The 26,926-nt window shown below is 51.8% G+C and overlaps 1 protein-coding gene across 1 annotated transcript in view; it reads left to right on the top strand.

The window, feature by feature from the left end:
- The first annotated feature begins 5,357 nt into the window (after nt 1-5,357).
- LOC122544380 (galactose-3-O-sulfotransferase 2-like) overlaps nt 5,358-26,926 on the top strand; it is a 33,403-nt gene continuing 11,834 nt past the window's right edge. The window contains exons 1-4 of the mRNA XM_087982679.1: nt 5,358-5,589; nt 6,368-6,475; nt 20,453-20,717; nt 24,605-25,318. Of these exons, the coding sequence (XP_087838805.1) occupies nt 5,582-5,589; nt 6,368-6,475; nt 20,453-20,717; nt 24,605-25,318 (1,095 nt within the window). The 5' untranslated portion in view covers nt 5,358-5,581. The remainder of the gene's footprint in view (nt 5,590-6,367; nt 6,476-20,452; nt 20,718-24,604; nt 25,319-26,926) is intronic.

The raw sequence follows: 26,926 nt of genomic DNA, 5'->3' as shown, positions 1-26,926 counted from the left end.
AGAGAAATCAGCGTTAAAGTTTCAGGTTGAGTGACTCTTCCTCAGAACTAGGAGAAACATTCCTGATGAATGCCCGAAACATTGACTTTCCTGTCCTTCTCCAGCCCCACACTTTTCAGTTGTTCTCAGAAGGATACTCCAAGGTCTCTTTGTTCAGCAACACCTGACTATTACGTATGTAACTCCTGCCCTGATTAGCCTTTCCAAAATGCAGCGCGTTGTATTTGTCTGAAACCTTTGCTCTCTTTTATGACGTTGCCTCCTTGGTGTGTGTTTAGCAACTGTCATGCCCCAGAACTGAACCATAGACCCACCATGGTTCTGATTTACCACTAAAGAGACTCGTTGTGGGTCACTGTACCAGACAGAGATGGAAATATAACCTGTTTCAGAAGGAAAAGAAAATTTTAAAGATTTCTCATGGAAGTTGCGAAAAAAATAAGAGTTGCGTTTATTTGGTGATGGTGACGGTGAGCATGAGGGGACATAGCTTTAAATTGAGGGGTGGTAGATATAGGACAGATGTCAGAGGGAGCTTCTTTACTCAGAGTAATGGGGACGTGGAATGCACTGCCTGCCACAGTAGACTCACCAACTTTAAGGGCATTTATATGTTCATTGGATAAATATGTAGATGAAAATGGAATAGTGTAGGTTAGATGGGCTTCAGATTGGTTCCAAAGTCATTGGTTAGGCCACTTTTGGAATACTGCGTTCAATTCTGGTCTCCTTCCTATCGGAAAGATGTTATGAAACTTGAAAGGGTTCAGAAAAGATTTACAAGGATGTTGCCAGGGTTGGAGGGTTTGAGCTATAGGGAGAGGCTGATCAGGCCGGGGCTGTTTTCCCTGGAGCGTCGGAGGCTGAGGGGTGACCTTATAGAGGTATACAAAATTATGAGGAGCATGGATAGGATAAATAGACAAAGTCTTTTCCCTGGGGTCAGGGAGTCAAGAACTAGAGGGCACAGGTTTAGGGTGAGAGGGGAAAGATATAAAAGGGATCTAAGGGGCAACTTTTTCACACACAGAGAGTGGTGCGTGTATGGAATGAGCTGCCAGAGGAAGTGGTGGAGGCTGGTACAATGACAGCATTTAAGAGGCATTTGGATGGGTGTATGAATAGGAAGGGTTTGGAGGGATATGGGCCCGGTGCTGGCAGGTGGGACTAGATTGGGTTGGGATATCTGGTCGGCATGGACGGGTTGGGCCGAAGGGTCTGTTTCCATGCTGTACATCTCTATGGCAGCATTACTGTTAAAATCTGTGTCCCTCTGTGCCTAATCAAACATGTTAATCATTGCTACTTGGAAGTAGGTTTCTCTTAGTCTGTGTGGAGGGGTTGTTGATTTCCTTCCTCTCCTTGGACTCAGTCCAGGTAAACGATATTGATATTGAACCACACTCACTGCTCCAGGATTTAGTCAGTCAGGAATTTAATACTGTTACCCTGTGAAGTCACAAATGTCAGGGTGTGCCATTACTACAGAGGCAGCTGTGCCAAGAGCAGGGTGGAAATGACTTGAATTCATTTGAATGTAATTCAGTAACAGAGAGAGAAAGAGCCATTCTCCTCATTGTGGTTACCCCATGGCTCTATCAGCACTGAATGAAGGGATAGATTGGCAGAATGAAATCTGACCTCACCACCAAGCAGCTTCATTGACTTTGATTGTCCCTGGGAAAGAGCAACTTGCATTTCTGTAGCGTGCTAAACGGCTAAACCCGAGGGGGGTTTGTAAAAGGTGATCACTTTTCTGGAAATGTAACAGCCAATTTATACACAGCAAACTCTGACAAAATGTAATTAAATAACACCCAGTTCAGCAGGGACACACACACTCTCTCTCTCTCTACCCACACTTACACGTGTGTACACACACACACACACGTGCGCTGTCTCACTCACCCACACTTTCACATGCATACTTACACACGTGCACACGTACTGTCTCACTCACACTCTCTCTCACACATGCACATGCACACATACACGCTGTCTCACTCACACACTCTCTCTCACATGCACACACACGTGCGCGCACACATGCGCTGTCTCACTCACACGCACACGTGCTGTCTCACACATAGTCTCTCTCTATCATATGCACACACACGCGCACACATGTGCTGTCTCACTCACACACACTCTCTCTCTCAGACGTGCACACACGCGCGTACTGTCTCATTCACACACTCTCTCACACGCGCACGCGCGCTGTCTCACTCACACACACTCACTCACACAAGCACACACACACATGCGCTTTCTCACACACACACTGTCTCATTCATGCACACTCTCACATACACACACACAGGCTGTCTCACTCACACACACTCTCTCTCATATACACTCTCTCTCACACACACACTCTCACAAAAACATACACTCACAAAAACACACACTTTCTCACACATTCACTCACACACGCACACATACACTCTCACACACATACATGCACACATGCACACACACATACACACTCACACACACATACACACTCTCACACACACATACACACATGCACACTCTCACACGCATACTCACACACACACTCTCACACACATACACATGCACACACACGCACACACTCACCTACACACACTCCAGACTCTGGTAGTCCTTGGGGTGGTCTCCCATTGAGCAGCGGTCACCTCCAGCATTGACCCTGAGCTGGGGGCATTCCACTGTTACTGTGAGCAAGAAGGGATAAAAAAATACACAGACGTTTCTTTGAGAAACCGAATGTTTTGTTCCTTGCTCTCTTCCCTGCTCAGTCTCCCTTTGCAACATGGAACTGAACAGGCCAGCTCAGGATGGCTGTCCCCATTTGCTTTTAGAAGCCAAGCGTTTGCTGAATGGGACAATGGTTTTGGGCATTTTCTCAGTGCTCTCTCTCTGGTCATGCCGAGACGGCGATCACTGGGACTTGGGTCATTCTGGGGGGTTTATTGACTGCGGAACTGAACAGCCTTCTTCAGAATGAATTAGCCGAGTGGGCATTGGCTCACTTGCTATCTGATCACATCCAAAACGTTGACTTCTCCTCCTCCTGATGCTTCCTGGCTTGCTGTGTTCTTCCAGCGTCCTGCCTGCCTACTTTGGATTCCAGCATCTGTGGTTTTTTTTGTCTTTTGCTATCTTCGTCTCCTGTTAGCTAACACTGAACATAACGCAGCTCAGACTTGTGACCCATGCCATCACTATATCTCCCCAATGCTCTTCCTTCCTGTGATTTATTTAAGCAAGTGGCTTTGTGGGGGGGTGGCACGGTGGCTCAGTGGTTAGCACTGCTGCCTCCCAGCGCCAGGGACCCGGGTTCGATTCCACCCTCGGGCGACTGTCTGTGTGGAGTTTGCACATTCTCCCCGTGTCTGCGTGGGTTTCCCCCCACAGTCGAAAGGTGTGCAGGTTAGGGTGGATTGGCCGTGCTAAATTGTCCCATAGTGCCCAGGGATGTGCAGGTTAGGGTGGATTGGCCGTGCTAAATTGTCCCATAGTGCCCAGGGATGTGCAGGTTAGGGTGGATTGGCCGTGCTAAATTGTCCCATAGTGCCCAGGGACGTGCAGGTTAGGGTAGATTGGCCTTGCTAAATTGTCCCATAGTGCCCAGGGATGTGCAGGTTAGGGTGGATTGGCCGTGCTAAATTGTCCCATAGTGTCCAGGGACGTGCAGGTTAGGGTGGACTGGCCGTGCTAAATTGTCCCATAGTGCCCAGGGATGTGTAGGTTAGGGTGGATTGGCCATGCTAAATTGCCCCATAGTGTCTAGGGATGTGCAGGTTAGGGTGGATTGGCCATGCTAAATTGCCCCATAGTGTCCAGGGATGTGCAGGTTAGGGTGGATTGGCCATGGGAAATGCAGGGTTACAGGGATAGGGTGGGGGAATGAGTCTGGGTGGGATGCCCTTCAGATGGTCGGTGGGGACTCGACAGGCCGAATGGCCTGCTTCCACACTGTAGGGATTTCATGAAAAGTGGCCAAGGCAGGTTCGATTGAGGCATTTGAGGATTATTGGGAGGGAGGTGCTGTGCAGGGATATGGGGGCTGGGAGTTGTAAAGGCAGGAGATTGGCGTGAGGGGATAGAACCAGCACAATGCCCTGAATGGCCTCTTTCATGGCTGTGGAAACTCCGTTACAAATGACCCTCAGCAAAGGGGAATACAAAAAGGTGATGGCCAAGGAGGAGACAGTACCATCTGCCACATTTGTCCTGTCCTCATTGGCTAGAAACATAGAGACTGTCATAGGAGACGCCCCCTAGGCCCGGCAAATGAAATCTGCTTGCAGCTAGTGCCCCCTTCAGGTGGGAGGAGGCCAGCAAAGACTGAAAATAAAATGGAGGGAGAATGGGGATGTTGAAGCTAATTGGGGGAAGATTGAGGAAGGTGAAGGAAAATGGAGGGGAGTGTAGGCAAGAAGAGAAGAACAAAGGCCCAGATGGGGTTTTTTTTCAGTTTATTTAACTTATGCTTCACATCGGTACCGCAACTTCTCAATAAGATTTAATGAACCACCTTAAAATCATTTGTGAGTTCTCTATTTTAGGTAATTTGGTGCGGCTTGGGCCTGAGAACTCTGCCGTGCACCAAGGCTTGGTTGGCTGGAAGGCTGGATTGCGATGCAGAGTGACACCAACCGCATGAGTTCGATTCCCGTCACCGGCTGAGGTAACCCTGAAGGGCTCCCCTTCTCTGGATTGAATTGAATCTGGATTATTAATGTTCTGGGACCTGGATTCAAATCCCACCACGCCAAATGGTAGAAATTGATTTCAATTGAAAGAAATCTGAAATTAAGGGTCTGACAACAGGGGGAAAAAAAAACCCCATCTGGTTCACTAATGTCCCTTTGGGGAAGGAAATCTGCCATCCTTACTAGGCCTGCTCTACGGGAGAAAGTGAGGACTGCAGGTGCTGGAAATCAGAGTCTAGATCAGAGTGGTGCTGGAAAAGCACAACAGGTCAGGCAGCATCCAGGGAAAAGGAGAATCGACGTTTCGGGCATAAGCCCTTCTTCAGGGCTGAAGAAGGGCTTATGCCCGAAACGTCGATTCTCCTGTTCCCTGGATGCTGCCTGACCTGCTGCGCTTTTCCAGCAACACATTTTCAGCTCTGATCTAGATGGACTGCAATTCCCTGCTTCCCAACCCACGACCGGCTGCTTATTTCCTCAGTGGCTGGGGAAGCAGGGTTTGTAAGGAAGGTATCGCTGATCCAGTTTCAAAGACATGGCCTATTTAAGAAGCTCAGCCACTCCCTGGGATGGAGAGAGAATTATTTTGCTCCTGGATTGGCAGTGGGTCAAACACTTTCACAGTGCGTTTGCTAAGCAGCCCTCGAGAAGCAAACGTCTGAGTCAAAAAGGAAATCTCTCTGTTTGTCCCCTCAAAGCTGCCTTTGAGTAGCCCCCTTTTAAGGAGTGGTTGCTCAGAGGTTCGTAGCTGCTGCTGTACCCTCCGTAGACCGTCCAAGGGTCGCTGCTTGAACCCGCCACCAGGCATCTATTTACCTGAAGTGACGATATTGGAAAGCCTTGTTGGAGCCAGATGAGATGAATTAACAGAAAGGAGGAAAATGGCAAGGTGAATTAAGCGAGATAATGACTTGCTTGTGATAAATGAGGCTGGGGCAGAGAAACTGAGGAGGTTAAGGAAATAAGCAGTCTCTTTGTTTTTATCTGGAAGGTACAATGCTAGCTTTCAGAAAGGTTGCCTTGTGCAACTGCGTGAATCGCGATTATATCGTCAAACTACTGAATTTTACAGTGATACAGGAGGTCACTTGGCCCATTCTGTCTCTTTTGATTTGACCTGTCCAATTAGTTCATTCACTCTCCTCTTCACCCACTCCCTGGCAAATAATTTCCTCAAAATCATTTCTCAACTCGCTTTCCGCGCCCTCTTTTGAAAATTGAATCCATCCCTGGTCCCCTTCCAACTCGCCAGTTGGAAAACTAAAGCTCTCCCTTGTTCGTTCTCACCTTATTTCCGATTACCTTTAACCTCTCATCGCCCAAACCTCCCACTGGTGCGTGCTGGGCACACTGACCAAGAAATCAGTGCCCCTCTCTCTCAGTTAAATTGTTGTGAGCGTTGGAAACATGCCTTCAGAATCTTATTCGAATGAGATGTTTCTCATTCCAATGACATCCAACTACTCCCCCCCCCCCCGTTTCCTCGTTCTCGCAGCTTGGCACTCTGTGCACAGGAAGATCCCGCGATCTCTCGGCAGAGGAACACCAACTGGGCGATCGATATCGCCGGGGCCCCTTCGCCAGTCCCGTGTTTGAACTGGTCGGGAATGTCAGAGTATGTTGGAGCTAGAGATGCCTAACCTGTGTTTTCTCTCTTGCCATCCCAGGGAGGTTTTCAGGTGTCGAACCCAAGCGTTACAGCTATCTCTGTTCATCATCATTATAACCAGCATCAGCTTCACACTGAGATCCGTCTACTATTTCACCACCGGCAGGTAGGTCGAGTGCCAATTTCAGGGTGTTATCGCACCCACCCATACCACCCCCCCCCTCCCCAACCAATCCCCCACACCCCCACCAGACTGTAGTATACTGTCCAGGCTTCCTCCCTGCACTATAGGGATATGTAATCATTATGCACGTGTGTGTGTGTGTGAGAGAGAGTGTGTGCATGTGTGCGAGAGAGAGAGAGAGTGTGTGCCTATGTGTGTATGAGAGAGTGTGTGTGTGTGTGGGTGTGTGCGAGAGTGTGTGTGTGTGTGAGAGAGTGTTTGTGTGTCTGTGTGTGTGTGAGTGTGTGTCTGTGTGTGTGTGAGAGAGTGTGTGTCTGTGTGTGTATGAGAGAGTGTGTGTGTGAGAGAGTGTGCGTGTATGTATGTGTGTGTGTGCACGTGTGTCTGTGTGCGTGAGAGAGCGTGTGTGCATGTGTGTGTCTGTGAGTGTGTGTCTGTGTGTGAGAGTGTGTGTGTCTGTGTGTGTGAGAGAGTGTGTGTCTGTGTGTGAGAGAGAGTGTGTGTGTGTCTGTGTGTGTATGAGAGAGTGTGTCTGTGTGTGAGAGAGTGTGCATGTGTGTGTGTATGAGAGTGTGTGTGAGTGCGTGTGTGCGTGTGTGTGTCTGTGGGTGTGTGTGTCTGTGTGTGAGAGTGTGTGTGTGTCTGTGACTGATTTATTTGCTTACTAAGTGAGACTCATTTTACATTAAAAACGAAACGTGGTTTACAATGAGACACATTTACGTACTGTTTCAGGGAGAGAGGGTGGTAATGAGGTAGAGAGGGTGGTGATGTGGTAGAGAGGGTGGTGATGTGGTAGAGAGGGTGGTGATGTGGTAGAGAGGGTGGTGATGGGGTAGAGAGGGTGGTGATGTGGTAGAGAGGGTGGTGATGGGGTAGAGAGGGTGGTGATGTGGTAGAGAGGGTGGTAATGAGGTAGAGAGGGTGGTGATGTGGTAGAGAGGGTGGTGATGAGGGAGAGAGGGTGGTGATGTGGTAGAGAGGGTGGTGATGTGGTAGAGAGGGTGGTGATGAGGGAGAGAGGGTGGTAATGAGGTAGAGAGGGTGGTGATGGGGTAGAGAGGGTGGTGACGAGGTAGAGAGGGTGGTGATGTGGTAGAGAGGGTGGTGATGTGGTAGAGAGGGTGGTAATGAGGTAGAGAGGGTGGTGATGTGGTAGAGAGGGTGGTGATGAGGGAGAGAGGGTGGTGATGTGGTAGAGAGGGTGGTGATGTGGTAGAGAGGGTGGTGATGAGGTAGAGAGGGTGGTGATGTGGTAGAGAGGGTGGTGATGTGGTAGAGAGGGTGGTGATGAGGTAGAGAGGGTGGTGATGAGGTAGAGAGGGTGGTGATGTGGTAGAGAGGGTGGTGATGTGGTAGAGGGGGTGGTGATGGGGTAGAGAGGGTGGTGACGAGGTAGAGAGGGTGGTGATGTGGTAGAGAGGGTGGTGATGTGGTAGAGAGGGTGGTGATGAGGTAGAGAGGGTGGTGATGAGGTAGAGAGGGTGGTGATGTGGTAGAGAGGGTGGTGACAAGGTAGAGAGGGTGGTGATGAGGTAGAGAGGGTGGTGATGTGGTAGAGAGGGTGGTGATGTGGTAGAGGGGGTGGTGATGGGGTAGAGAGGGTGGTGACGAGGTAGAGAGGGTGGTGATGTGGTAGAGAGGGTGGTGATGAGGTAGAGAGGGTGGTGATGAGGTAGAGAGGGTGGTGATGTGGTAGAGGGGGTGGTGACGAGGTAGAGAGGGTGGTGATGTGGTAGAGAGGGTGGTGATGTGGTAGAGAGGGTGGTGAGGTGGTAGAGGGGGTGGTGATGTGGTAGAGGGGGTGGTGACGAGGTAGAGAGGGTGGTGATGTGGTAGAGGGGGTAGTGATGAGGTAGAGAGGGTGGTGATGTGGTAGAGAGGGTGGTGACGAGGTAGAGAGGGTGGTGATGAGGTAGAGAGGGTGGTGATGTGGTAGAGGGGGTGGTGATGTGGTAGAGAGGGTGGTGATGGGGTAGAGGGGGTGGTGATGTGGTAGAGGGGGTGGTGATGGGGTAGAGGGGGTGGTGATGTGGTAGAGAGGGTGGTGATGGGGTAGAGGGGGTGGTGATGTGGTAGAGGGGGTGGTGATGTGGTAGAGGGGGTGGTGATGTGGTAGAGGGGGTGGTGATGTGGTAGAGAGGGTGGTGACGAGGTAGAGAGGGTGGTGACGAGGTAGAGAGGGTGGTGATGAGGTAGAGAGGGTGGTGATGAGGTAGAGAGGGTTGTGATGTGGTAGAGAGGGTGGTGGTGTGGTAGAGAGGGTGGTGATGTGGTAGAGGGGGTGGTGATGTGGTAGAGGGGGTGGTGATGTGGTAGAGAGGGTGGTGACGAGGTAGAGAGGGTGGTGACGAGGTAGAGAGGGTGGTGATGAGGTAGAGGGGGTGGTGATGTGGTAGAGAGGGTGGTGATGTGGTAGAGAGGGTGGTGATGAGGTAGAGAGGGTGGTGATGTGGTAGAGGGGGTGGTGATGAGGTAGAGAGGGTGGTGATGAGGTAGAGAGGGTGGTGATGTGGTAGAGAGGGTGGTGACGAGGTAGAGAGGGTGGTGACGAGGTAGAGAGGGTGGTGATGAGGTAGAGAGGGTGGTGATGTGGTAGAGGGGGTGGTGATGTGGTAGAGGGGGTGGTGATGGGGTAGAGGGGGTGGTGATGTGGTAGAGAGGGTGGTGATGGGGTAGAGGGGGTGGTGATGTGGTAGAGGGGGTGGTGATGGGGTAGAGGGGGTGGTGACGAGGTAGAGAGGGTGGTGACGAGGTAGAGAGGGTGGTGATGAGGTAGAGAGGGTGGTGATGGGGTAGAGGGGGTGGTGATGTGGTAGAGGGGGTGGTGATGGGGTAGAGGGGGTGGTGATGGGGTAGAGAGGGTAGTGATGGGGTAGAGAGGGTGGTGATGTGGTAGAGAGGGTGGTGATGTGGTAGAGGGGGTGGTGATGTGGTAGAGGGGGTGGTGACGAGGTAGAGAGGGTGGTGATGTGGTAGAGAGGGTGGTGATGTGGTAGAGGGGGTGGTGATGGGGTAGAGGGGGTGGTGATGGGGTAGAGGGGGTGGTGACGGGGTAGAGAGGGTGGTAATGAGGTAGAGAGGGTGGTGATGGGGTAGAGAGGGTGGTGATGTGGTAGAGGGGGTGGTGATGTGGTAGAGGGGGTGGTGACGAGGTAGAGAGGGTGGTGATGTGGTAGAGAGGGTGGTGATGTGGTAGAGAGGGTGGTGACGAGGTAGAGAGGGTGGTGATGTGGTAGAGAGGGTGGTGATGTGGTAGAGGGGGTGGTGATGTGGTAGAGGGGGTGGTGACGAGGTAGAGAGGGTGGTGATGTGGTAGAGAGGGTGGTGATGTGGTAGAGGGGGTGGTGACGAGGTAGAGAGGGTGGTGATGTGGTAGAGAGGGTGGTGATGTGGTAGAGGGGGTGGTGATGTGGTAGAGAGGGTGGTGATGTGGTAGAGAGGGTGGTGATGTGGTAGAGGGGGTGGTGACGAGGTAGAGAGGGTGGTGATGTGGTAGAGAGGGTGGTGATGTGGTAGAGGGGGTGGTGACGAGGTAGAGAGGGTGGTGATGTGGTAGAGAGGGTGGTGATGTGGTAGAGGGGGTGGTGATGTGGTAGAGAGGGTGGTGATGTGGTAGAGAGGGTGGTGATGTGGTAGAGAGGGTGGTGATGAGGTAGAGAGGGTGGTGATGAGGTAGAGAGGGTGGTGATGTGGTAGAGGGGGTGGTGATGTGGTAGAGAGGGTGGTGATGTGGTAGAGAGGGTGGTGATGTGGTAGAGAGGGTGGTGATGTGGTAGAGAGGGTGGTGATGTGGTAGAGAGGGTGGTGATGAGGTAGAGAGGGTGGTGATGAGGTAGAGAGGGTGGTGATGTGGTAGAGAGGGTGGTGATGAGGTAGAGAGGGTGGTGATGAGGTAGAGAGGGTGGTGACGAGGTAGAGAGGGTGGTGATGTGGTAGAGAGGGTGGTGATGTGGTAGAGAGGGTGGTGACGAGGTAGAGAGGGTGGTGATGTGGTAGAGAGGGTGGTGATGAGGTAGAGGGGGTGGTGATGTGGTAGAGGGGGTGGTGATGTGGAAGAGAGGGTGGTGATGTGGTAGAGAGGGTGGTGATGTGGTAGAGAGGGTGGTGATGTGGTAGAGAGGGTGGTGACGAGGTAGAGAGGGTGGTGATGTGGTAGAGGGGGTGGTGATGTGGTAGAGGGGGTGGTGACGAGGTAGAGAGGGTGGTGATGTGGTAGAGAGGGTGGTGATGTGGTAGAGAGGGTGGTGATGTGGTAGAGAGGGTGGTGACGAGGTAGAGAGGGTGGTGATGTGGTAGAGGGGGTGGTGATGAGGTAGAGAGGGTGGTGATGTGGTAGAGAGGGTGGTGACGAGGTAGAGAGGGTGGTGACGAGGTAGAGAGGGTGGTGATGAGGTAGAGAGGGTGGTGATGTGGTAGAGGGGGTGGTGATGTGGTAGAGGGGGTGGTGATGTGGTAGAGAGGGTGGTGATGTGGTAGAGAGGGTGGTGATGTGGTAGAGGGGGTGGTGACGAGGTAGAGAGGGTGGTGATGTGGTAGAGAGGGTGGTGATGAGGTAGAGAGGGTGGTGATGTGGTAGAGAGGGTGGTGATGTGGTAGAGAGGGTGGTGACGAGGTAGAGAGGGTGGTGATGTGGTAGAGGGGGTGGTGATGAGGTAGAGAGGGTGGTGATGTGGTAGAGAGGGTGGTGATGTGGTAGAGAGGGTGGTGACGAGGTAGAGAGGGTGGTGATGTGGTAGAGAGGGTGGTGATGTGGTAGAGGGGGTGGTGACGAGGTAGAGAGGGTGGTGATGTGGTAGAGAGGGTGGTGATGTGGTAGAGAGGGTGGTGACGAGGTAGAGAGGGTGGTGATGAGGTAGAGAGGGTGGTGATGTGGTAGAGAGGGTGGTGACGAGGTAGAGAGGGTGGTGATGTGGTAGAGAGGGTGGTGACGAGGTAGAGAGGGTGGTGATGTGGTAGAGAGGGTGGTGACGAGGTAGAGAGGGTGGTGATGTGGTAGAGAGGGTGGTGATGTGGTAGAGAGGGTGGTGATGTGGTAGAGAGGGTGGTGACGAGGTAGAGAGGGTGGTGATGTGGTAGAGAGGGTGGTGACGAGGTAGAGAGGGTGGTGATGTGGTAGAGAGGGTGGTGACGAGGTAGAGAGGGTGGTGATGTGGTAGAGGGGGTGGTGATGTGGTAGAGAGGGTGGTGATGTGGTAGAGAGGGTGGTGATGTGGTAGAGAGGGTGGTGACGAGGTAGAGAGGGTGGTGATGTGGTAGAGAGGGTGGTGATGGGGTAGAGGGGGTGGTGACGAGGTAGAGAGGGTGGTGATGTGGTAGAGAGGGTGGTGATGTGGTGGGGAGGGTGGTGATGTGGTAGAGAGGATGGTGATGTGGTAGAGAGGGTGGTGATGAGGTAGAGAGGGTGGTGATGTGGTAGAGAGGGTGGTAATGAGGTAGAGAGGGTGGTGATGTGGTAGAGAGGGTGGTGATGGGGTAGAGGGGGTGGTGATGTGGTAGAGGGGGTGGTGATGTGGTAGAGGGGGTGGTGATGGGGTAGAGGGGGTGGTGATGAGGTAGAGAGGGTGGTGATGAGGTAGAGAGGGTTGTGATGTGGTAGAGAGGGTGGTGATGTGGTAGAGAGGGTGGTGATGTGGTAGAGGGGGTGGTGATGTGGTAGAGGGGGTGGTGATGTGGTAGAGAGGGTGGTGACGAGGTAGAGAGGGTGGTGACGAGGTAGAGAGGGTGGTGATGAGGTAGAGGGGGTGGTGATGTGGTAGAGAGGGTGGTGATGTGGTAGAGAGGGTGGTGATGAGGTAGAGAGGGTGGTGATGTGGTAGAGGGGGTGGTGATGAGGTAGAGAGGGTGGTGATGTGGTAGAGAGGGTGGTGACGAGGTAGAGAGGGTGGTGACGAGGTAGAGAGGGTGGTGATGAGGTAGAGAGGGTGGTGATGTGGTAGAGGGGGTGGTGATGTGGTAGAGAGGGTGGTGATGGGGTAGAGGGGGTGGTGATGTGGTAGAGGGGGTGGTGATGGGGTAGAGGGGGTGGTGACGAGGTAGAGAGGGTGGTGACGAGGTAGAGAGGGTGGTGATGAGGTAGAGAGGGTGGTGATGGGGTAGAGGGGGTGGTGATGTGGTAGAGGGGGTGGTGATGGGGTAGAGGGGGTGGTGACGGGGTAGAGAGGGTGGTAATGAGGTAGAGAGGGTGGTGATGGGGTAGAGAGGGTGGTGATGTGGTAGAGAGGGTGGTGATGTGGTAGAGGGGGTGGTGATGGGGTAGAGAGGGTGGTGATGTGGTAGAGGGGGTGGTGATGGGGTAGAGGGGGTGGTGACGGGGTAGAGAGGGTGGTAATGAGGTAGAGAGGGTGGTGATGGGGTAGAGAGGGTGGTGATGTGGTAGAGAGGGTGGTGATGTGGTAGAGGGGGTGGTGATGTGGTAGAGGGGGTGGTGACGAGGTAGAGAGGGTGGTGATGTGGTAGAGAGGGTGGTGATGTGGTAGAGGGGGTGGTGATGGGGTAGAGGGGGTGGTGACGGGGTAGAGAGGGTGGTAATGAGGTAGAGAGGGTGGTGATGGGGTAGAGAGGGTGGTGATGTGGTAGAGAGGGTGGTGATGTGGTAGAGGGGGTGGTGATGTGGTAGAGGGGGTGGTGATGTGGTAGAGGGGGTGGTGACGAGGTAGAGAGGGTGGTGATGTGGTAGAGAGGGTGGTGATGTGGTAGAGGGGGTGGTGATGGGGTAGAGGGGGTGGTGACGGGGTAGAGAGGGTGGTAATGAGGTAGAGAGGGTGGTGATGGGGTAGAGAGGGTGGTGATGTGGTAGAGAGGGTGGTGATGTGGTAGAGAGGGTGGTGATGAGGTAGAGAGGGTTGTGATGTGGTAGAGAGGGTGGTGATGTGGTAGAGAGGGTGGTGATGTGGTAGAGGGGGTGGTGATGTGGTAGAGGGGGTGGTGATGTGGTAGAGAGGGTGGTGACGAGGTAGAGAGGGTGGTGACAAGGTAGAGAGGGTGGTGATGAGGTAGAGGGGGTGGTGATGTGGTAGAGAGGGTGGTGATGTGGTAGAGAGGGTGGTGATGAGGTAGAGAGGGTGGTGATGTGGTAGAGGGGGTGGTGATGAGGTAGAGAGGGTGGTGATGTGGTAGAGAGGGTGGTGACGAGGTAGAGAGGGTGGTGACGAGGTAGAGAGGGTGGTGATGAGGTAGAGAGGGTGGTGATGTGGTAGAGGGGGTGGTGATGTGGTAGAGAGGGTGGTGATGGGGTAGAGGGGGTGGTGATGTGGTAGAGGGGGTGGTGATGGGGTAGAGGGGGTGGTGACGAGGTAGAGAGGGTGGTGACGAGGTAGAGAGGGTGGTGATGAGGTAGAGAGGGTGGTGATGGGGTAGAGGGGGTGGTGATGTGGTAGAGGGGGTGGTGATGGGGTAGAGGGGGTGGTGACGGGGTAGAGAGGGTGGTAATGAGGTAGAGAGGGTGGTGATGGGGTAGAGAGGGTGGTGATGTGGTAGAGAGGGTGGTGATGTGGTAGAGGGGGTGGTGATGTGGTAGAGGGGGTGGTGACGAGGTAGAGAGGGTGGTGATGTGGTAGAGAGGGTGGTGATGTGGTAGAGGGGGTGGTGACGAGGTAGAGAGGGTGGTGATGTGGTAGAGAGGGTGGTGATGTGGTAGAGGGGGTGGTGATGTGGTAGAGAGGGTGGTGATGTGGTAGAGAGGGTGGTGATGTGGTAGAGGGGGTGGTGACGAGGTAGAGAGGGTGGTGATGTGGTAGAGAGGGTGGTGATGTGGTAGAGGGGGTGGTGACGAGGTAGAGAGGGTGGTGATGTGGTAGAGAGGGTGGTGATGTGGTAGAGGGGGTGGTGATGTGGTAGAGAGGGTGGTGATGTGGTAGAGAGGGTGGTGATGAGGTAGAGAGGGTGGTGATGAGGTAGAGAGGGTGGTGATGTGGTAGAGAGGGTGGTGATGAGGTAGAGAGGGTGGTGATGAGGTAGAGAGGGTGGTGATGTGGTAGAGAGGGTGGTGACGAGGTAGAGAGGGTGGTGATGTGGTAGAGAGGGTGGTGATGTGGTAGAGAGGGTGGTGACGAGGTAGAGAGGGTGGTGATGTGGTAGAGAGGGTGGTGATGTGGTAGAGAGGGTGGTGACGAGGTAGAGAGGGTGGTGATGTGGTAGAGGGGGTGGTGATGAGGTAGAGAGGGTGGTGATGTGGTAGAGAGGGTGGTGATGTGGTAGAGAGGGTGGTGATGTGGTAGAGAGGGTGGTGACGAGGTAGAGAGGGTGGTGATGTGGTAGAGGGGGTGGTGATGAGGTAGAGAGGGTGGTGATGTGGTAGAGGGGGTGGTGATGTGGTAGAGAGGGTGGTGACGAGGTAGAGAGGGTGGTGATGTGGTAGAGAGGGTGGTGATGTGGTAGAGAGGGTGGTGACGAGGTAGAGAGGGTGGTGATGTGGTAGAGGGGGTGGTGATGAGGTAGAGAGGGTGGTGATGTGGTAGAGAGGGTGGTGACGAGGTAGAGAGGGTGGTGACGAGGTAGAGAGGGTGGTAATGAGGTAGAGAGGGTGGTGATGTGGTAGAGGGGGTGGTGATGTGGTAGAGAGGATGGTGATGTGGTAGAGGGGGTGGTGATGTGGTAGAGAGGGTGGTGATGTGGTAGAGAGGGTGGTGATGTGGTAGAGAGGGTGGTGACGAGGTAGAGAGGGTGGTGATGTGGTAGAGAGGGTGGTGATGTGGTAGAGGGGGTGTTGATGAGGTAGAGGGGGTGGTGATGAGGTAGAGAGGGTGGTGATGTGGTAGAGAGGGTGGTGATGTGGTAGAGAGGGTGGTGACGAGGTAGAGAGGGTGGTGATGTGGTAGAGAGGGTGGTGATGTGGTAGAGAGGGTGGTGATGTGGTCGAGAGGGTGGTGACGGGGTAGAGAGGGTGGTGATGTGGTAGAGAGGGTGGTGATGTGGTAGAGAGGGTGGTGATGAGGTAGAGAGGGTGGTGATGTGGTAGAGAGGGTGGTGATGTGGTAGAGGGGGTGGTGATGTGGTAGAGGGGGTGGTGATGTGGTAGAGGGGGTGGTGATGAGGTAGAGAGGGTGGTGATGTGGTAGAGAGGGTGGTGATGTGGTAGAGAGGGTGGTGATGTGGTAGAGGGGTTGGTGATGTGGTAGAGAGGGTGGTGACGAGGTAGAGAGGGTGGTGACGAGGTAGAGAGGGTGGTGATGAGGTAGAGAGGGTGATGATGAGGTAGAGAGGGTGGTGATGAGGTAGAGAGGGTGGTGATGTGGTAGAGAGGGTGGTGATGTGGTAGAGGGGGTGGTGACGAGATAGAGAGGGTGGTGATGTGGTAGAGGGGGTGGTGACGAGATAGACAGGGTGGGGAAGAAGACATTTAGCATGTGCACAGACAGGAGGGTTTAAGAAGGCATTTGTCAGGCTTGCCTTCATCGCTCAGACTTTTGAGTGTCGGAGTTGGGGGCGTCATGTTGAGGTTGTACAGTACCTTGGTGAGGCCTCCTCTGGAGCACTGTGTCCAGTTCTGGTCACCCTGTTATAGGAAGGATATGATTAAACTGGAGAGGGTTCAGAAGAGATTTACCAGGGTGTTACCGGGTCTGGAGGGTTTGGGTTATACAGAGAGGCTGGATAGGCCGGGACTTTTTTCACTGGAGCGTAGGAGGCTGAGGGGTGACTTTATAGAGGTTTGTAAAATCATGAGTGGTTTGGAGACAGTTTATTCCACACGTGTAACACCTTCTGTGTAAAAGTGTTGCCCCTTAGGTCCCTTTTAAATCTTGTCCCTCTCACCTTAAACCTATGCCCCTCTAGTTTTGGACTCCCCAACCCTGGGGAAAAGGCCTTGACTATTAAGTGAACCTTACTGTCACTTTTTGTAAATCTATAATAGTGAGTAGAGTGGAGTTCTTTTTTGATTATACGTTTTTATTGAGATCTGCCTCTTGATTAAATTTTAAAAATATAAAACATAGATACTAAGTTACCTTGGAGCAGCGTTTGTTTAGAGCAGTAAGACGGTGTTATTTTCTGGGTCTGTGGATTGTGAAGGAGCCAAGATGGCCATTAGCAGAGTGATCTGCTCGTCTTATCGGACGTGGGAGTTTAGGGAGAGTTCACAGGTTACTGAGGATTATGTCTGCAAGAAATGTCTTTGGTTGCGAATCCTATCAGATCATGTGGATTGGCAGTTAGAGGCAGTGAGGAATTTACAAGAGCAATGGGGATGTGATGGAAGGGAGAAAACCCACAGATACAGTCAGGTAGATGGGTTAACTGCAGGAAGGGTCAGAGAGGTAGGTAGTGCAGGAATCTCCTGTGGCTATCCCCATTTCAAACAAGTATGCTGTTTTGGATAATGTAGGGGGTGATGGATTCTCAGGGGAACGTAGCACGAACAGCCAAGTTTCTGGTATCGAGACAGGCTCTAATGCAACGAGGGGTACGTCGGGTTCCAAGAGATCAATTGTGTTAGGGGACTGTCTCGTCTGAGGTACAGACAGACGTTTCTATGGCCAGCAGTGAAAAATCAGAATGGTGTGTTACCTCCCTGGTGCCAGGGATGTCTCAGAGAGGGTGCAGAATGTTCTCAAGGGGGAGAGGGGCCAGCAAGAAGTCATTGTCCACATTGGAACCAATGACATAGGAAGGGAAAAGGCTGAGATTCTTACGGGAGAATATTGAGAGTTAGGCAGGAAATTACAAAGGATTACTCCCGGTGCCAAGAGCTGATGAGGGTAAGAATAGGAGGATAGAGCAGATGAATGCATTGCTGAGGAGCTGGTGTATGGGAGAAGGATTCACATTTTTGGATCATTGGAATCTCTTCTGGGGTAGAAGTGACCTGTACAAGAAGGATGGATTGCACCTGAATTGGAAGGGGACTAATACTGGCAGGGAGATTTGCTAGAACTGCTTGGGAGGATTTAAACTAGTAAGTGGGGGTGGGGGGATGGGTCCCAGGGAGATAGTGAGGAAAGAGATCGATCTGAGACTGGTACAGTTGGGAAAAGGAGCAAGTCTGTCAGGGCAGGCAGGGACAAAGCAGAGAACAAGGTAGGACTGATAAATTAAACTGCATTGATTTCAATGCAAGAGGCCTAACAGGGAAGGCAGATGAACTCAGGGTATGGTTAGGAGCATGGGACTGGGATATCATGGCAATTACAGAAACATGGCTCAGGGGTGGCCAGGACTGGCAGCTTAATGTTCCAGGATACAAATGCTACAAGAAGGATAGAAAGGGAGGCAAGAGAGGAGGGGGAGTGGTGTTTTTGATAAGGGATAGCATTACAGCTGTACTGAGGGAGGATATTCCCGGAAATACATCCAGGGAAGTTATTTGGATGGAACTGAGAAATAAGAAAGGGATGATCGCCTTATTGGGATTGTGTTATAGATGCCCTAATAGTCAGAGGGAAATTGAGAAACAAACTTGTAAGGAGATCTCAGCTATCTGTAAGAATAATAGGGTAGTTATGGTAGGGGTTTTTTAATTTTCCAAACATAGACTTGGACTGCCATAGTCTAGATCAGAGTGGTGCTGGAAAAGCACAGCAGGTTAGGCAGCATCCGAGGAGCAGGAAAATCGACGTTTTGGGCAGGAGCCCTTCATCAGGAATGTCACTGGGAGCCTCAGGGGTGGAGAGATAAATGGGAGGGGGGATGTGGCTGAGGAGAAGGTAGAAAAGAGTATAATAGGTGGATGGGGGAGGGGATGGAGGTGATAGGTCAGAGGGGAGGGTGGAGCTGATAGGTGGGAAGGGAGATTGGCAGGTAGGACAGGTCATGGGGACAGTGCTAAGCTGAAAGTTTGGAACTGGGGTGAGGTGGGGGAAGGGGAAAATGAGGAAACTGGTGAAGTCCACAGTGATGCCCTGGGGTTGAAGTGTTCCGAGGCGGAAGATGAGGCGTTCTTCCTCCAGGCGTCTGGTGGTGAGGGAGCGGTGGTGAAGGAGGCCCAGGACCTCCATGTCCTCGGCAGAGTGGGAGGGGGAGTTGAAATGTTGGGCCACAGGGTGGTGTGGTTGATTGGTGCGGGTGTCCCGGAGATGTCCCCTAAAGCGCTCTGCTAGGAGGCGCCCAGTCTCCCCAATGTAGAGGAGACTGCATCGGGAGCAACGGATACAATAAATGATATTAGTGGATGTGCAGGTAAAACTTTGATGGATGTGGAAGGCTCCTTTAGGGCTTTGGATAGAAGTGAGGGAGGAGGTGTGGGCGCAGGTTTTACAGTTCCTGCAGTGGCAGGGGAAAGTGCCAGGATGGGAGGGTGGGTCGTAGGGGGGCGTGGACCTGACCAGGTAGTCACGGAGGGAACGGTCTTTGCGGAAGGCGGATAGGGGTGGGGAGGGAAATATATCCCTGGTGGTGGGGTCTGTTTGGAGGTGGCGGAAACGTCAGCAGATGATGCAGTTAATGCTGAGGTTGGTAGGGTGGAAGGTGAGCACCAGGGGGGTGCTGGAGGGCGGAGGTGCGGGATGTGAATGAGATGCGTTGGAGGGCAACGGTCTTTAAAGAAGGAGGCCATCTGGTGTGTTCTGTGGTGGAACTGATCCTCCTGGCAGCAGATACGGCGGAGGCAGAGGAATTGGGAATATGGGATGACATTTCTGCCAGAGGTAAAGTGGGAAGAGGTGTAATCCAGGTAACTGTGGGAGTCGGTGGTTTGTAAAAAAAGTCAGTATTGAGTCAGTCGTCATTGATGGAGATGGAGAGGTCCAGGAAGGGGAGGGAGGTGTCAGAGATGGTCCAGGTGAATTTAAGGTCAGGGTGGACTGTGTTGGTGAAGTTGATGAACTGTTCAACCTCCTCATGGGAGCACGAGGTGGCGCCAATACAGTCATCAATGTAGCGGAGGAAGAGGTGGGGAGTGGTGCCGGTGTAACTATGGAAGATGAACTATCATAGTGGTAAGGAATTTGTCAAGTGTGCACAAGACAATTTTCTGATTCAGTATGTGGATGTACCTACTAGAGAAGGTGTAAAACTTGACCTACTCTTGGGAAATAAGGCAGGGCAGGTGACTGAGGTGTCATTGGGGGAGCACTTTGGGGCCAGCGACCATAATTCTATTAGTTATAGAATAGTGATGGAAAAGGATCGACCAGATCTAAAAGTTGAAGTTCTAAATTGGAGGAAGGCCAATTTTGACGGTATTAGGCAAGAACTTTCAAAAGCTGATTGGAGGCAGATGAAAAGGGACGGCTGGAAAATGGGAAGCCTTCAGAAATGAGATAATGAGAGTCCAGAGAAAGTATATTCCTGTTAGGATGAAAGGGAAGGCTGGTAGGTATAAGGAATGCTGGATGACTAAAGAAATTGAGGTTTTAGTCAAGAAAAAGAAGGAAGTATATGTCACGCATAGACAGGAGAGATCGAGTGAATCCTTAGAAGAGTATAAAGGCTGTGGGAGTATACTTAAGAAGGCAGCTCTATGACTGTGGGAGAAAGTGAGGGCTGCAGATGCTGGAGATCAGAGTCAAGAGTGTGATGCTGGAAAAACACAGCAGGCCAGGCAGCATCCTAGGAGCAGGAGAATCGACATTTCGGTCATAAGCCCATCATCAGGCCTTCATTCCTGATAAAGGACTTATGCCCGAAACGTCGATTCTCCTGCTCCTTGGATATGGGCCAAGTAGTGGCAAATGAGACGAGATTAGGTTAGAATATCTGGTCAGCATGGACGAGTTGGGCCGAAGGATCTGTTTTCGTGCTGTATGTCTCTATGTCTGTATGACATTCGGCCAGATACACGGATAGGAAAGGTTTGGAAGGATATGGGCCAAGCGCAGGCCGGCAGGGACTAGTTTAGTTTGGGAAACTTGGTCGGCATGGAGGAGTTGGGCCGAAGGGTCTGTTTCTGTGCTGGGTGGCTCCATGACCTCCCTGAGCGTGTCCTTCACCCCAGATCTCTTGCGCCTAGCGACCTCGCACAGCGTCAAGTGTGTGAGGTGAATGTGTTCCTCCCATGACCAAATCCCTTTGGCTTTTCAGGCGCAGTGTGGAAATCCCGCTGGAGCCTCCCTGCGTTCCAAAGCAGAACCTGGTGTTCCTGAAGACCCACAAGACGGCAAGCAGTACCATCCTGAACATCCTGTACCGGTACGGTGAGGCCCACAATCTCACCTTCGCTCTGCCCTATTACGACCACCTCGGTTACCCTCAAAGGTTCAAGGCGGAATACGTCAAACACTTCACCAAGAGGCATCTCAGCGAGTTCAACATCCTGTGCAACCACATGAGGTTTTACCACCCGGAGGTAGTGAGTCCTTTCACCTTCTAACCATCACCGATGATTTATTTCCAGAGATTCTCTGGTTGAGCCAGGCCAGTGTGGCCTCATGGGTAAGGTCTCAGATCCCCCCCCCCCCCCCCCCCCACCCTTCCCCACCCCCGACAAGTTGACCATTCTGCCTCTCGGGAGATCGGACAATGGAGCTTCCTGTTTAACTGTCAAAGGTCATGGGGATGACCCCAATGTTGAAACAGGTCATAGTCATAGAGTCATAGAGGTGTACACCACGGAGACAGACCCTTCGGCCCAACCCGTCCATGCTGACCAGATATGCCAACCCAATCTAGTCCCACCTGTCAGCACCCGGCCCATATCCCTTCCTATTTGTGTAGGATGGCACGGTGGCTCAGTGGTTAGCGCTGCTGCCTCACAGCACCAGGATCTCAGCCTCGGGCGACTGTCTGTGTGGAGTTTGCACATTCTCCCCATGTCTGCGTGGGTTTCCTCCGGGTGCTCCGGTTTCCTCTCACAGTCCAAAGATGTGCAGGTCAGGTGAATTGGCCATGCTAAATTGTCCATAGTGTTAGGTGCATTAGTCAGAGGGAAATGGGTCTGGGTGGGTTACCCTTCAGAGGGTTGGTGTGGACTGGTTGGGCTGAAGGGACTCTTTCCACACTGTAGGGAATCTAATAAATTTACCCATCCAGATGCCTTTTAAATGTTGTAATTGTACCAGCCTCCACCACTTCCTCTGGCAGCTCATTCCATACACACACCACCCTCTGTGTGAAAAAGTTGCCCCTTAAGTCTCTTTTATATCTTTCCCCTCTCACCCTAAACCTATACCCTCTAGATCTGGACTCCCTGACTCCAGGGAAAAGACTTTGCCTATTTATCCTATCCATGCCCCTCATGATTTTATAAATCTCTATAAGGTCACCCCTCAGCCTCCGACACTCCAGGGAAAACAGCCCCAGCCTGTTCAGCCTCTCCCAATAGCTCAAATCCTCCAACCCTCCAACATCCTTGTAAATCTTTTTTGATCCCTTTCAAGTTTCACAACATCTTTCCGATAGGAAGGAGACCAGAATTGCATGCAATATTCCAACAGTGGCCTAACCAATGTCCTGTACAGCCGCAACATGACCTCCCAACTCCTGTACTCAGTACTCTGACCAATAAAGGAAAGCATACCAAACGCCTTCTTCACTATCCTATCTAATTGTGACTCCACTTTCAAGGAGCTATGAACCTGCACTCCAAGGTCTCTTTGTTCAGCAACACTCCCTAGGACCTTACCATTAAGTGTATAAGTCCTGCTAAGATTTGCTTTCCCAAAATGCAGCACCTCGCATTTATCTGAATTAAACTCCATCTGCCACTTCTCAGCCCATTGGCCCATCTGGTCAAGATCCTGTTGTAATCTGAGGTAACCCTCTTCGCTGTCCACTACACCTCCAATTTTGGGGTCATCTGCAAACTTACTAACTGTACCTCTTACGCTCGCATCCAAATCATTTACTTAAATGACAAAAAGTAGAGGACCCAGCTCCGATCCTTGTGGCACTCCACTGGTCACAGGCCTCCAGTCTGAAAAACAACCCTCCACCACCAGCCTCTGTCTTCTACCTTTGAGCCAGTTCTGTATCCAAATGGCTAGTTCTCCCTGTATTCCAGGAGATCTAACCTTGCTAATCAGTCTCCCATGGGGAACCTTATCGAACACCTTACTGAAGTCCATATAGATCACATCTACTGCTCTGCCCTCATCAATCTTCTTTGTTACTTCTTCAAAAATCTCAATCAAGTTTGAGAGATGATTTCCCACACACAAAGCCATGTTGACTATCCCGAATCAGTCCTTGCCTTTCCAAATACATGTACATCCTGTCCCTCAGGATTCCCTCCAACAACTTGCCCACCACCGAGGTCAGGCTCACTGGTCTATAATTCCCTGGCTTGTCTTTACCCCCCTTCTTAAACAGTGGTACACGTTTGCCAACCTCCAGTCTTCCAGCACCTCACCTGTGACTATCGATGATACAAATATCTCAGCAAGAGGCTCAGCAATCACTTCCCTAGCTTCCCACAGAGTTCTTGGGTACACCTGATCAGGTCCTGGGGATTTATCCACCTTTAACCGTTTCAAGACATCCAGCACTTCCTCCTCTGTAATCTGGACATTTTGCAAGATGTCACCATCTATTTCCCTACAGTCTATATCTTCCATATCCTTTTCCACAGTAAATACTGATGCAAAATACTCGTTTAGTATCTCCCCCATTTTCTGTGGCTCCACACAAAGGCTGCCTTGCTGACCTTTGAGGGGCCCTATTTTCTCCCTAGTTACCCTTTTGTCCTTAATATATTTGTAAAAACCCTTTGGATTCTCCTTAATTCTATTTGCTAAAGCTATCTCATGTCCCCGTTTTGCCCTCCTGATTTCCCTCTTAAGTATACTCCTACTGCCTTTATACTCTTCGAAGGATTCACTCGATCTATCTTGTATATACCTGACATATGCTTCCTTCTTTTTCTTAACCAAACCCTCAATTTCTTTAGTCATCCAGCATTCCCTCTACCTCTCAGCCTTCCCTTTCACCCTGACAGGAATATACTTTCTCTGGATTCTCGTTATCTCATTTCTGAAGGTTTCCCATTTTCCAGCCGTCCCTTTACCTGCGAACATCTGCCTCCAATCAGCTTTCGAAAGTTCTTGCCTAATACCATCAAAATTGGCCTGTCTCCAATTTAGAACTTCAACTTTTAGATCTGGTCTATCCTTTTCCATCACTATTTTAAATCTAATAGAATTATGGTCGCTGGCCCCAAAGTGCTCCCCCACTGACACCTCAGTCACCTGCCCTGCCTTATTTCCCAAGAGTAGGTCAAGTTTTGCACCTTCTCTAGTAGGTACATCCACATACTGAATCAGAAAATTGTCTTGTACATACTTAACAAATTCCTCTCCATCTAAACCTTTAACACTATGGCAGTCCCAGTCGATGTTTGGAAAGTTAAAATCCCCTACCATAACTACCCTATTATTCTTACAGATAGCTGAGATCTCTTTACAAGTTTGTTTCTCAATTTCCCTCTGACTATTAGAGGGTCTATAATACAATCCCAATAAGGTGATCATCCCTTTCTTAATGCTCAGTTCCACCCAAATAACGTCCCTGGGTGTATTTCTGGGAATGTCCTCCCTAATGCTATCCCTTATCAAAAACGCCACTCCCCCTCCTCTCTTGCCTCTCTTTCTATCAAAGAGGGTTCAAAGAGAACTCTCAGCATCGTGAAAGGGAAGTGGATTTTTAACAGGAGTATTTATTTTGAGCACTTCCCGCTCGCACATGTGTTATTGGGGACCCCCAGGCGACCAATCTGGAGGCCCAGGCTGGAGCTCAAATCCCACGTCAGGAATTGGCGGGTTCAATCGGGAGAACCTTGAACCGCACGCCTCAGGGGACGATAACCGTCCAGAGAAGGCAGCCATCATTGTCACATGGCCTCTGTTTTCGGCTCCGGCTCCCACATGGCAAATCTGATCGATTCCAGCCACCCTCCGATCGATCCCAGGCGTCAAGGCCAACAGGACAGAGACGGACCTGTTGAATCCGAGCCAAGCGCCAAGGTGTTCCCACACCATTTTCGAGCACTTGGCCCACAGCCCTGGCATCGCACATGGACATTGAGCTGTTTCTGAGAGTTTCCGCCTCTAAAATCCTGACATTTTCCCTCAGGAAAAGAGGCAGTTAGGGAGAGGGAGGAGCAATAAGGGCCAGGCCTATCCAGCGGCGCCTGCATCCTGCGAATGACGTCAAGACAGGATGGCGGGATAGGCTTGAGGGCCTACTTCCTGTTTCCTCGCTGTCTCATGTAGCTCTCTCTTCCCCCTTCCCCCCTCACAGGTGAAAAAGGTGGTGCCGAACGATTCGTTTTACTTCTCCATCGTCAGGGATCCTGTCCGGCTGGCTGAGTCCTCCTTCGCCTATTACCGCTTCTACTCCCCGGCCTTCAGTAACGCCAAGAGCCTGGATGAGTTTGTGGCCTCCCCCGAGCGTCACTACAGGGGCCTGGAGCCAAACAACCACTACGCCCGCAACGTCATGTGGTTCGACTTCGGGCACGACAACAATATGGAGGACGTGCCCGGTTACGTCGACGCCGTCCTCGCCCAGCTGGACCGGATCTTTGACCTGGTGCTGGTCGCTGAGTATTTCGACGAGTCGCTGATCCTCCTCAAGGAGGCGCTGTGCTGGGACCTGGAGGACGTGGCCTACTTCAAGCTGAACACCCGCTCCAACGACTCGGTCTTGCCTCTGAACGCCAGCTCGGTGGAGAGGCTGCAGGCCTGGAACCACCTGGACTGGAGACTCTACAGCCATTATAACGCCTCCCTCTGGCGGCGGATCTCCAGCTACGGCGCCCAGAGGATGGAGAGCGACGTGGCCCGCCTGAAAGCCCTGAGCCACCGCCTGGCCTCCCACTGTCTCGAAAGCAGCTGCCCCGGGCAGGTCTGGGACCCCGGTTTCATGCCCCACAGCTCCGGCAAGGCCAAGATCCAGGGCTACATGCTGAAGGCCAACCTCAGCAGTGATGACCTGGAGCTCTGTCGGCGAATGGTACTCCCCGAGAAACAATACCTCGCCTACTTGCACAGGAAGCAGCTCATCTCCAGGGGCCACCGACCCTAAGTGTCGGGGTGGGGTTGGGGGTGGGGGTGGGGGGAGGGAAATGGTGCCCAAAATGGCCGCCGCCCCTTAGAGATGGTGGAATCTCTTGTTGAGAAGTAGGGACACAGGGAGGTAGGAGGGCGATTCACGTAAAATCCAGCCAGTCATTTTTTTTTACAAAATGCCAACAGGGTTTGGGATGGGAAGGATTCTCACATAGAGGCTTAATTGAGGCCTACAGCACAGAGAAAGGCCCTTTGCCCCATTGAGTCTACGCCAACCACTGAACTGTTCCCATCCCACTTTCCAGCAGATGGCCCAAAACCCCTCTCATCACGAAAGCACACTGAAATACTTCTGAAATGTTATTCTAGCGAGTAAACTCTCCTCAATTAGACAAACTCCTCACCTGTAGAATCAATCTTGTGAATCTCTCTGAATGGCCTCCAATGTTTACAGACAGTGAGTTCCTGATTCCCATCATCCTCTGGGTGAAAAGTCTTTTCCTTACACTCCCTCAGCCATTCGACATGGATCAATGTAGATGGACAATGCTCCCTCTGCCAAGGTGGAGAGTTGGATCCACCTACGTTGCTCATAATTCCCATAAATCTCAGTCGGTGCCTTCATTTTCCAAGGAATGACTTTGGGACTTGTCCCAGTTGGACCACTCTCCTGTTAAAGAACTGAGGGTAATGGAGCCCTCAGTTGGCATACGCATGGACTCCACACTGGGGTCTTTTTACAAACTGAGCTAACTGCCTCTCTGCGGAAAGCCACCTCAGTCTGTCCAATCTCTCCTTTTAGCTAAACCTTGACAAATATACTGTGTCAAACGCTGGAGAAACGCAGCTAGGTCTGACAGGATCTATGGAGAGAGAGGGGGACAGAGAGACAGAGAGAGAGCGAGGGGGAAGAGTGAGAGAGTGGAGAGTGAGAGAGAAGAGGGAGTGAGAGAGAGGAGAGTGAGAAAGAGTAAGAGGGAGGAGAGTGAGAGAGAGAGAGAGATACCAAACAGAGAGAGGTGAGAGAGAAAAAGAGAGTGAGAGAGAGGAGAGTGAGAGAGACAGAAAGAGAGAGGGCGAAGAGAGAGGGGAGAAAGAGAGAGAGAGAAGAGAGGAAGAGACAGAGAGAGAGAGAGACAGAGGGATACAGAACAGAGAGAGGTGAAAGGGAAAGATAGAGATAGAGAGTGAGGGAAGAATGAGAGAGAGGAGAGTGAGAGAGACAGATAGAGAGAGAGAGGAGAGGGAGTGAGAGAGAGGAGAGTGAAAGAGACAGAGAGAGACAGCGAGAGATGCAGAACCGAGAGAGAGTGAGAGAGACAGAGAAAGAGAGGAGGGAGAGAGAGGGAGAAAGAGAGAGACAGAAGAGAGGAGAGGGGGAGAGAGAGAGAGACAGAGAGACAGAGAGAGAGATACAGAACAAAGAGAGAGGTGAGACAGAAAGATAGAGGGGGGGAGAGAGAGAGAGGAGAAAAAGAGAGAGAGAAGAGAGGAGAGACAGAGACAGAGAGGGAGAGAGACAGAGAGAGAGAGTGACAGAGAGAGAGACAGA

Source organism: Chiloscyllium plagiosum, unplaced genomic scaffold (genome assembly GCF_037043375.1).
Source record: "Chiloscyllium plagiosum isolate Xiang-an unplaced genomic scaffold, Cpla_swu_hap1 HiC_scaffold_44, whole genome shotgun sequence".
In the NCBI taxonomy this organism is placed as follows: Eukaryota; Metazoa; Chordata; class Chondrichthyes; order Orectolobiformes; family Hemiscylliidae; genus Chiloscyllium; species Chiloscyllium plagiosum.
Note: the sequence above shows the minus strand (reverse complement) of the source record. Positions and strands in the feature narration are given on the sequence as shown.